This window comes from Theropithecus gelada, chromosome 19 (genome assembly GCF_003255815.1).
Source record: "Theropithecus gelada isolate Dixy chromosome 19, Tgel_1.0, whole genome shotgun sequence".
Classification (NCBI taxonomy): Eukaryota; Metazoa; Chordata; class Mammalia; order Primates; family Cercopithecidae; genus Theropithecus; species Theropithecus gelada.
In genome coordinates, this window is record NC_037687.1 from 45,558,135 (window position 1) to 45,568,750 (window position 10,616).

The 10,616-nt window shown below is 45.9% G+C and overlaps 1 protein-coding gene across 1 annotated transcript in view; it reads right to left on the reverse strand.

Moving 5' to 3' along the window:
• Positions 1 to 10,616, reverse strand: part of KIAA0355 (KIAA0355 ortholog) — a 92,169-nt gene that overhangs the window by 10,222 nt on the left and 71,331 nt on the right. Inside the window, exons 10-11 of the mRNA XM_025368493.1 lie at positions 5,525 to 5,650; positions 3,065 to 4,098 (exon numbers count right to left, since the gene is read on the reverse strand). Coding sequence (XP_025224278.1) covers positions 3,065 to 4,098; positions 5,525 to 5,650 — 1,160 coding nt within the window. The remainder of the gene's footprint in view (positions 1 to 3,064; positions 4,099 to 5,524; positions 5,651 to 10,616) is intronic.

The following is a 10,616-nucleotide window of genomic DNA, read 5'->3' on the forward strand; positions in this document are numbered from 1 at the left end:
TTTTTTTTTTTTTTTTTTTTTTGAGACGGAGTCTCGCTCTGTCACCCGGGCTGGAGTGCAGTGGCCGGATCTCAGCTCACTGCAAGCTCTGCCTCCCGGGTTCACGCCATTCTCCTACCTCAGCCTCCCGAGTAGCTGGGAGTACAGGCGCCCGCCACCACGCCCAGCTAGTTTTTTGTATTTTTAGTAGAGATGGGGTTTCACCGTGTTACCCAGGATGGTCTCGATCTTCTGACCTCGTGATCCGCCTGCCTCGGCCTCCCAAAGTGCTGGGATTACAGGCGTGAGCCACCGCGCCCGGCCTTAAAAAAAAATTTTTTTTTAGACAAGAGTCTCACTCTAGTTATCCAAGCTGGAGTGCAGTGGTGCCATCTCAGCTCACTGCAACCTCTGCCTCCCGGGTTGAAGTAATTCTCGTGCCTCAGCCTCCCAGGTGGTTGGGACTACCACACCTGGCTAATTTTTTTGTACTTTTGGTAGAGACAGGGTTTCACCATATTGGCCAGGCTGGTCTTGAACTCCTGGCCTCAAGCAATCTGCTGGCCTCAGCCTCTCAAACTGCTGAGACTACAGGCGTGAGCCACTGCGCCTGGCCTCAAATATGATACGATTCTGACAAATACTGTTTATATTCTGAATTTAGTTACATGACAGTCAAAAAATGTACAGACCATTTATGATCAGAGAAAACGCACTGTGCCCACAGCAGTGGGTGGTAGCCAGTGGGCTTGCTGTTTCTTAGCAGGATGGAGGTGTTTACCCTTCTTGTGGCCCAGGGTTGCAGGCACAAGGATTTCCTATATCCATCCACCCAGGGGGAGCAAGCACAAGACAGCAGGAGCAGCGGCATGAAGAATTTTCAGAAGACACGAGCAATGGTCAGGTGCGGTGGCTCACGCCTGTAATCTCAGCACTTTGGGAGGCTGAGGTGGGTGGATCACCGGAGATCAGGAGGTCAAGACCAGCTTGACCAACATGGCAAAACCCCGTCTCTACTAAAAATATAAAAATTAGCCGGGTGTGGTGGTGGGTGCCTGTAGTCCCAGCTACTCAGGAGGCTGAGGCAGGAGAATCATTTGAGCCCAGGAGGCAGAGGTTGCAGTGAGTGGGGATCGTGCCACTGCACTCCAGCCTGGGCAACAACGTGAGACTCTGTTTCAAAAAAAAAAAAAGAAAAAAAAGAGTGTTAACCCCAGCATTAACTTCCCTCCTGTAACAAGTGCGGGGGTGTTTCAGCAAGGAATCTCTTCTGGTGGGGATTTACTTGTACAAGTATTTGCTATACTTATTTGTAACATTTCACAGTACTCACCTGTGAATGAAATACATTTTCTACTTCTGTATGCCTTTTGCTATTTAATTAGAGAAAAAAGTTTGCATGTACCTATGTTAACAAATTCTCTTACTAATTTTAGATTTTTTGGCGGGGGGGGGGGGTTCAATTATATTATTAGCAAAAAGATGTGCTGCTTAATCTATCATTTTCCAAAGCTTGGACCACTTATTTCATTGCTTTTTGTCTTGCTGCATTTGCTGTGAAGTCCAAGACAAAGTTACATGCTACAGGTGATAACAGTTGCCCTTGTCTGATTCCTGATATTAACTGAAATGATTTTTGTTTCATTATGTAAGGCACTATTTGCTATTAGCTTTTGGTAGATAGTCTTTTTTGTTTTTCATTTATTTACTTATTTTTTAGAGACAGAGTCTCACTTTGTTGCCCAGGCTGGGCTGCTGTGGTGTGATCATGGCTCACTGCAGCCTCAACCTCCTGAGCTCAAGCAATCTTCCCACCTCAGCCTCAAGGCGCTGGGACTACAGGCATGTGCCACCACACCCGGCTAATTTTTTATTTTTTGTAGAACTATGTTGGCCAAACTGGTCTTGAACTCCTGACCTCCTGCAATCTGCCTACCTCAGCCTTCCAAAGTGCTGGAATTACAGGCATGAGACAGCGTGCCCGGCCAGGTTTTCCACTTCTTGGTATAATTTTGTAATGCCTATTTTGCTAGGAAAGAATCGATTTTCTGCTGAGTTTCCAAATGTATTGCTATTAAGTCTTAGATGGTAATGACTTAAAGTGGCTTTTTTTTGAAATAGGGTCTCTCTCTCTGTCATCCAGGCTGGGGTGTAGTGGCATGATCACAGCTCACTGCAGCCTCAAAATCCTGGGGTCAAGGGATGCTACTGCTGCAGCTTCCTAAGCACCACCACACCCAGCTGATTTTTTGTTTAGAGATGAGGGTTTTGTGATGTTGACCAGGCTGGTCTTGAACTCCTGGCCTCAAGTGATCCTCCCACCTCAGCCTCTCAAAGTGCTGGGATTACAGGCATGAGCCACTAAAGTGCTTTTAATGTATCCTATTTCCTAATTTTGTTTCTCTTTGTTCTCTCTTAATCAAGCTTAGAATAAATTGGCTTATATATTTTATTGGTCTTCCAAAGATCCTTTAGAGTTATTTGCAATTTCTACTCTATTTTTCTTTTTAATTTACTTATTTTTGGCTTTTCCCCCTTAATTCCTCCTCCTAGTTTGTTCTTGTTTGTAAATTCCTTCTCTAATTTCTTAAGATGACTCTGGTGTTATTTTCATTGTCTAGGCCAGGAAAAGCTGTTTTCTATGAAGGCAGGAGGGTGTCTGTCACCTATCATAAGCCCTAGAGTTTAGGCAAAAAAAAAAGCATCGCAAAGAACAGGTTATATAATCAGGAAAAAAGCACCCCACAAAAGACTGTTGATCTTGGCTACTGGGAGCGGGCAGGCCTAGACTGGAGCCCACTTGAACTATGGGACTTTGAGCTATTCAAGTAACCTCTCTTAGCCTCAGTTCTGTTCTCCATAAAGTAAGAAAAATAGTCCACTCACGTTCTCAGCCCCTTTCTCACCACTGTTTCCCACTCTTGCTAGATCTGCCCCACACTCGCCTCCACAGTGAGAAAGGGTCGTAAAGGGGGATTAAGTGATTTCACCTTCACAAGTAAGGCTGCGGTAGACAAGCCCTGGGAAGACCTCAGCAGTTGCGTTTGCTGTTGACACTGGGTGAGGGGTGGGAGGCCTCACATACCTGCAGGATCGAAAGGCAAAATCTCTCCCAGCATTCCAAAGACTCCATCGCTTTGGTCACGGTTTGGCCATGTGTTATTTCTAGGTCCCTGCGGCTTCTGTCCCAGAACCTCTGACATCACGTTATCCATATAGCTGCTCACCAGACCCAAGCTGTACAAGTCAGAACTGAGATCAGATATGCCAGGCCACTGACCAAGAGGAGACAGACCTGCTCCAACAGTCTGCCCTGGCTGTTGGGATGAGCCATGTACCCATTTCCCAGGTGCCCGAGGCTGGGGCGGGGGCTGCTGCGGTCCAATGGGCTGGAGTAGGTGTTGGTAGTATTGGACTTGAGGTTGTTGCTGCTTTGGGGACTGCTGCTGAGGTGCCAGTCCTGGCTGGGGTGTCAGAGGTGTGTGTGCCCCAGCCTGGGGTGCCCGTGGTGGAGGGGGCACGGGCAGTGACGGCTGCTGTGGCTGCATGGCTCCTGCCTTCTGCTCAGTCACCATGGCTGTGGCAGCAGAATTACGCCTTGTCACCAACGGAGAGCCCTGATGTGACTGGCCCATGTTAAAGCCCGAGAGAAAATCTATCACCTCTTGCATTTCCTGATCAGTTGGTAAGTTCATACCCTTCTCATCCTTGCCATCATCTCCATGCAGGAAGTTCTCACGCCTCTCCATGAGAAAGCCATTGGCCACTGGATTACTGGAATTCTGAGCTGACTGTGAAGGGTCTGTAGTCCTGGGGAAATTGCCAATGTTCAAAATGCTTTGTAACCTTGTATCAATATTGCCAGGCATTTTGGCCTTCTCTTCTGAACATCCAGCTATGAAGATGTTTTTAGAAGGGGTATTTTGGATGGAATAATTTGTGCTGCTGCTGGAGCTAGTACATGAAGCTTTCTTGGTGAACCGGGATGTCAGTTTGGAGAATGTCTTCTGCAGGCCACCTGAAGATTTGTTTCCATTTCCAGAAGGCAGGTCAGCCTGGTTGCCAAAATCACAGATCTCCCTTTGCAGCTGGATCTGTATGCAGGGTAAAGCTTGCTCCCTATTTAAACAGAAATTTGTTTAAAAAAAAAAAAAGACAAATATATAAAATAATAGAATGGACCTCTTTGTATTTAAGAATGGTGTTGAGAGCAAGAAAAACCTCTCTGGTTGGTATCAGGTTCACTTATTTTATAAATAAATGAACACCCAGGGGTTTTGAAAGTATGAAATCTACAGTGTCTAACGCAGGACTGGAAGTTCTGCTAGGATTCTGGCCTGAGGAGTGTGATTGAGTGAAATCCTCTAATGGTGGCACAGGAGGGGAAAGCATGGCTAGATGTGGGGATGCAACTTGCAGAAGCTAGCTTTGTACCTGGAGGACAGGGGCTACAGCCACGCAAATACAGCAGAGGGACAATGGACAACTCCACAAAGCAGAGGGAGGTGGTGGGGGGATGCAGGGATACTATGGACCAAAGTTGTCCCAAAAGATGGCTGTGACTTTCAAAGTTTCCTGAGCACATTTTCCCCATACTAAAATGGAGCCCTACAGAGCGAAAGGGCATGGGGCAGGAGCTGAGGCAGGTGAAGGCTGTGTGGCCCTGGAAAAGTCACTTCACTATTCTGGCCTTTGTGTACTCATGAGTTAAGAAAGGGAGAAAAGGTTGGGCATGGTGGCTCACGCCTGTAATCCCAGCACTTCGGGAGGTCAAGGCAGGCAGATCACTTGAGGTCAGGAGTTTGATACCAGCCTGGCCAACATGGCGAAACCCCATCTTCATGAAAAATACAAAAATTGGCTGGGCATCATGGCGCACACCTGTAATCCCAGCTACTCGGGAGGCTGAGGTAGGAGGATGACTTGAGCCCAGGAGCTGGGGGAGGCTGCAGTGAGCTGAGATTGCACCACTACACTCCAGCCTGGCTGGGTGACAGAGCCAGATCCTATAAAGACAAGACGACAAAACCAAACACAAAGACCAAGACAGAAAAGAAAAAAAAAAGAAAAGAAAAGAGAAGGGAGAGGGGCCATGGCTAGATGTTTAAGGCTCCTACCAGATGTATACACATTTTTCAAGTTCAACCTGAGAGAACGGATTGAAAAAGAAAACAAATTCTAAAAGACATAAGTACATTTTCTAAACATTTCTCTGTTCTTAATTCATAACGAGAATATGAGTTAAAAGTCCTCTTGATGGACTTCCTCTCAAATGACAAAACAAAGGAAGGCAAAAATGTTAGCAAATAGGATAATCTGGGTACAGGGCATGGAGCAGTTCTTTGTATCATTCTTGCCACTTTGCTGCAGGTTTTAAATTATTCTGAAAATAAAAGTTACTAAAAAGTCCGTATTGCCTTATTTACAATACCGCATACTATCAGTGACACAAGCACACATGAAATTGTGCATAGTCACACTGTCCCCTCAGTATGCATCTAAATGCAAACCACAGACAATTTAAGTGACCCGCACAGACACCAACCTTCCAGCCCTCCAGCGGTTTAGGTCCAGCACGGCTGTGTAGAGCACATCCACCAGACCCAGGGTCTTCTCAGGATCAAGGCTTCTCTGCAGCAGGGACATGGTGGCAGGGTCTTCTTTCAGGCACCTAGGCACAGATTAGGCTGCATTAGTCTTGGCTGCCCTTCTCTACAAAGGTGTTTCAAGCAGGTCTCATAGAAAAGGCTACAACTTTTATGTACTTCTCGCGCCCGACAAAAATTCAGTAACTGTAAGAACACGGAGAAAACAACAGGGCCGACCCTGGAACTCACTGCTCCACAAGAGGAGGAGGAAGCAAAAGGCTCTGAGGTCTCGTGATATCAGAATATATATTTGGTCTCTGCCTCCAGTTCCTCATACAGAGCTCCTAAAACCCTTGAGATTTCCTGGATGATAGTGTCTTTTGTTCTAATAAGATGACTTGCTTATATGATGAAGCCTCCATAAAAATCATTAGATCATCGGGTTCTGAGAACTTCCACGCTGGTGAACACACTGAGATGCTGGGCATGGGGCACACCTGGCAAGGGCATGGAGGCTCGGGGCCCCATCCTACACACTGCACGCTATGCACCTCTTCACCTGGCTGTGTATCTGCTATAATATCCTTTATAACAAACCATAAATGTAATTAAATGTTTTACTGAGTTCTGTGAGACATTATAGCAAAATATCAAACCTAGAGGTTATGGGAACCCTCAACTTATAGCCAATTGGTTAGAAGTCGGGTGACCACCTGGGACTTGTGGATGGCATCTGAAGTGGGAAGTAGCCTTGCAGGGCTGAGCCCTTAACCTGTGGGGTCTGTGCTAGCTCAGACATTCTGATTCCTGCTGACTTCTCCAATAAGTAAACAACACAACTGTCTACCACAAAACTTACACATCCTCTCTAGTTCCTCACATCTTGCATGTAATCCATCAGTGAATCCTGACAGCTCTTCTTATAATACACATCCAGAATCCAAGCACTTCTCACCACCTTGTTTATGAACCCCCTGCTTCAGGAAACCACCACTCCTGGGTTTCAGGACCAAGCTCTCACCTGGTCTCTTTTTCTTTACTCCTGTACCTCCAAAGCCCATCCTTCACATAGCAGCCAGAGCGAGCTTCCCATAGTGCCAATCAAAGCACATCACTCCCCTGCTTAAAACCCTTCAACGGCATCTCATCGTGATTGAAATAAAATCTAAACCCTCACCACAGTCCTCAAAGCCCTCTGTGCCCAGCCCTTCCACCTTGTCCCAGCCGTGAGGCCTTCTCTTTCCCTGGATGGGTTTGTCCACACCTAGGACCTTTGTTCTTGCTGCTGCCTTTGCCCGAATTTCTCTTTCCTGAGATTTGGATATGGCCAACTGCTTCTCATCATTTGGGTCTCCACTGTCCATTCAGGGTACCTACACCAAGAGCCCCCCAACCTTTTTTTGAGACAGAGTCCCACTCTGTCCTCAAGGCTGGATTGCAGTGGTGTGATCAAAGTTCACTGCATCCTCAACCTCCTGGGCTCAAGCCATCTTCCCATGTCAGCCTCCCAAGTAGCAGGGACTACAGGCGTGTGCCACCGCACCCGGCTAATTTTTAAATTTTTTTGTAGAGACGGGGTCTCACTATGTTGCTCAGGCTGGTCCTGAACTCCTTAGCTCAGGTGATCCTCCTGCCTCAGCCTCCCAAAGTGCTAGGATTACAGGTGTGACCCACTTGGTCCAGCCAAGAGCCCTTTTCTGAGAGGGAAAACAGTCTGAGCAGCACAGGTCTACTAGGAAGATGATGTCTGCCAAATCCTGGGCACTCTAGGAGCTAAATGGTGAACTCAACACTTGCAAAGTCATCCAAGGAGGTAGCAGTACTCCCTAACATGACTTGGACTTGGGAAGAAATGTATCAAAGAAATGCGTAAGAGCATGAAATGAGAGTCAGCCAGGCTCTGAAGCACAGGAAAGGGTGAACAACAACGCAAGCTCTGCTAGTGCCCAGCTAGACTTGGACCCCTCAGAGAGAATCTTGGAAACTGAGCCTGCCCAGGGTTCAGTGCACCCAATTCTCTCCGTCTGGAATCACTGATAATTAGGACACATTTGCTCTTGTTCCCAAGCCAAGTCTCGTTGTGACTTGGCTTGTCACATGTTTGCCCACTAGGAAAGCATTTGTTGGCCATGCAGAAAAGAGTACTACAGTTCCTGGTGATAATAATTAATCTTTCTGAAAAATCAACAATCAACAAACTGGCATTTTTATTTTATTCATCAGTCTTGAGCTGATCAATAAAATGCCCTTAAGTGGCTAAACCCATTCTGCTGACAAATCATCAAGACTTGCTTAAAACCCTGTACCTGTTCTTAGATTAAAAGCCCAGTTCCCTCAAGGGCCCTGCAAGTCTTGACATCTATAACTTCCCATCCTTATCACCACCTAGTGCATCTCGTTCCATGCTGGTTCACTCCTGAAGCCTCTGCACTGGCATTCCTTCTGCCTGAAGTGTGCTCCCCATCTGCTCTCTCCATGGCAGGCTCCTCTCAAATCCAACGTCATATCGTCAGAACCCCTTCCAGACTGACTCGTCTAAAAGTCTCCCCCCAATCTCTATCCCACTTATTCTCTATCATATATTGGCGCTCTCCTCTCATTTCCATCATATGCCTGCCTGTGTTTGAACTCATCTCTTATACTTAACAGCTGTCTCCCCCTTCTCTATTCTCAAGTTGGTTTATGAGGAGCAGGGACCCTGTGTGTCTTGCTCATAATTAAATTCCCAGAGCCCAGAACAGTGTCTGGTACACAATAAGTATTCAGTAAATATTCAGTGAAATGAAGCATGGATAGATAGCAATATCCTTTTTCTCCTGGTGGAGTAAAGCAATCATTTCTGTTTGTATTCTTCCCAACAAGCACATACAGTATTCTGTAATTTGAAAAAAACAAAAGAATTAAAATTTTGCAAAATTACCAAAAGCAGCCAGCAGAGGGAGCCTCTGCAAAGACTCACAGTCTACAAGGTCTTTTTTGTGAGGGTGCAATGAGTTACAAAGGAAATCAACCCCACAGGGAGAGTTTTCAAAATAAACCGAAGTGTTAGCCATTTTTGCATTGGCTGTTTATATTCACCCAACCATCCAAAAGTTCAAACTGTTTTCTTCAAAATGAGAATTCTGATTAAGTTTTAACATTTTCCAATGACAGCCTGAATTGGAAAAATTTAAGAATTCAGGGCCGGGTGCAGTGGCTCACGCCTGTAATCCCAGCACTTTGGGAAGCCAAGGCGGGTGGATTACCCAAGGTCATGAGTTTGAGACCAGCTTGGTTAACATGGTGAAACCCCATCTCTACTAAAAATACAAAAATCATTAGCTGGGCATGCAGGTGGGTGCCTGTAATCCCAGCTACTAAGGAAGCTGAGGCAGGAAAATCATTTGAACCCAGGAGACGGAGGTTGCAGTGAGCCGAGACAGTGCCATTGCACTCCAGCCTGGGCAACAAGAACAAAACTATCTCAAAAAAAAAAAATCAGGAACACATTTCAGTAGAACACTGACTACAAAAGAAAAAAAAAAAAGAATTTAGGAACACAAAAATCTTACAGAAAAGTGAGCCTCTGGTTTACTGTTTGATAGAAATGAAAATATGTGTATAAATTACCATTAATTTCAGGACACAGTATGCCACCCTATAATTAACTTAAAATTTTGGGCCAGGTACAGTAGCTCATGCCTGCAATCCCAGCACTTTGGGAGGCCAAGGCAGTGGGATCACTTGAACCCACGCATTTCAGACCATGCTGGCCAATATAGTGAGACCTCATCTCTACAAAAAAACTTAAAAATTAGCCGGGCATGGTGGCGCATGCCTGTAGTCCCAGCTACTTGAGAGGCTAGGGTGGTAGGATTGCTCGAGACCAGGAGTTCAAGGCTACAGAAAGCCATGATCACACCACTGCCCTCCAGTCTAGGGGACAGCGTGACATCTAGTCTCTACCAAAAAAAAATTAATTTAAAAACATAAAAACTTTTTGGTGGCAGAGTACTTATAGAAGGGAGGTTTTAGGACACAAAGTGAACTGCCAATCTTTACTTAATATATTCATAGACTCTAAACATTTTTTACAGAATCTACTATTGTACTCTTACATTTTTTGTTGTTGTTGTTGTTGAGACTGAGTCTGGCTCTGTCGCCCAGGCTGGAGTGCAGTGTCCGGATCTCAGCTCACTGCAAGCTCCGCCTCCCAGGTTTACGCCATTCTCCTGCCTCAGCCTCCAGAGTAGCTGGGACCACAGGCGCCCGCCACCTCGCCCGGCTAGTTTTTTGTATTTTTAGTAGAGACGGGGTTTCACCGTGTTAGCCAGGATGGTCTCGATCTCCTGACCTAGTGATCCGCCCGTCTCGGCCTCCCAAAGTGCTGGGATTACAGGCATGAGCCACCGCGCCCGGCCTGTACTCTTACATTTCAAGAACAAATGGGCCAGGCGCGGTGGCTCACGCCTGTAATTCCAGCACTGTGGGAGGCCAAGGCGGGTGGATCACCTGAGGTCAGGAGTTCAAGACCAGCCTGGCCAACATGGTGAAACCCTGTCTCTACTAAAAGTACAAAAATTAGCCAGGCGTGGTGCCGTGTGCCTGTAATCCCAGCTACCCAAAAGGCTGAGGCAGAGGAATCACTGGAACCCAGGCAGAAGAGGCTGCAGTGAGCTGAGACTGTGCCATTGCACGCCAGCCTGGTGACAGACCAAGACTCCATCTCGAAAAAAAAGGAAAAGAAAAAAAAAAAGAACAAATGGTTTAAATACAACTTGTATGCCTTACCCAACTACCATTTTAGTTCACATAGGCACCAACGGCGCCTCTTTGTTCCTTAGTATTTCTGCCTACTTAAATGATTTAAATATTTTCTCTTATAGCTAAATATTCATGCAGATTACCATTTTAATAGCAAATGCCTTCCAATATATGCTTAATTTTTCCTGTTTATTAATAAAACTATGATGCTCATCCTTATAGTTGAATGTGAATACATATCACAAAGATAAATTTCTAGAGGCAAAACTGGAATTATTGAGGTCATATCCCTTATTTTAGGCTTCT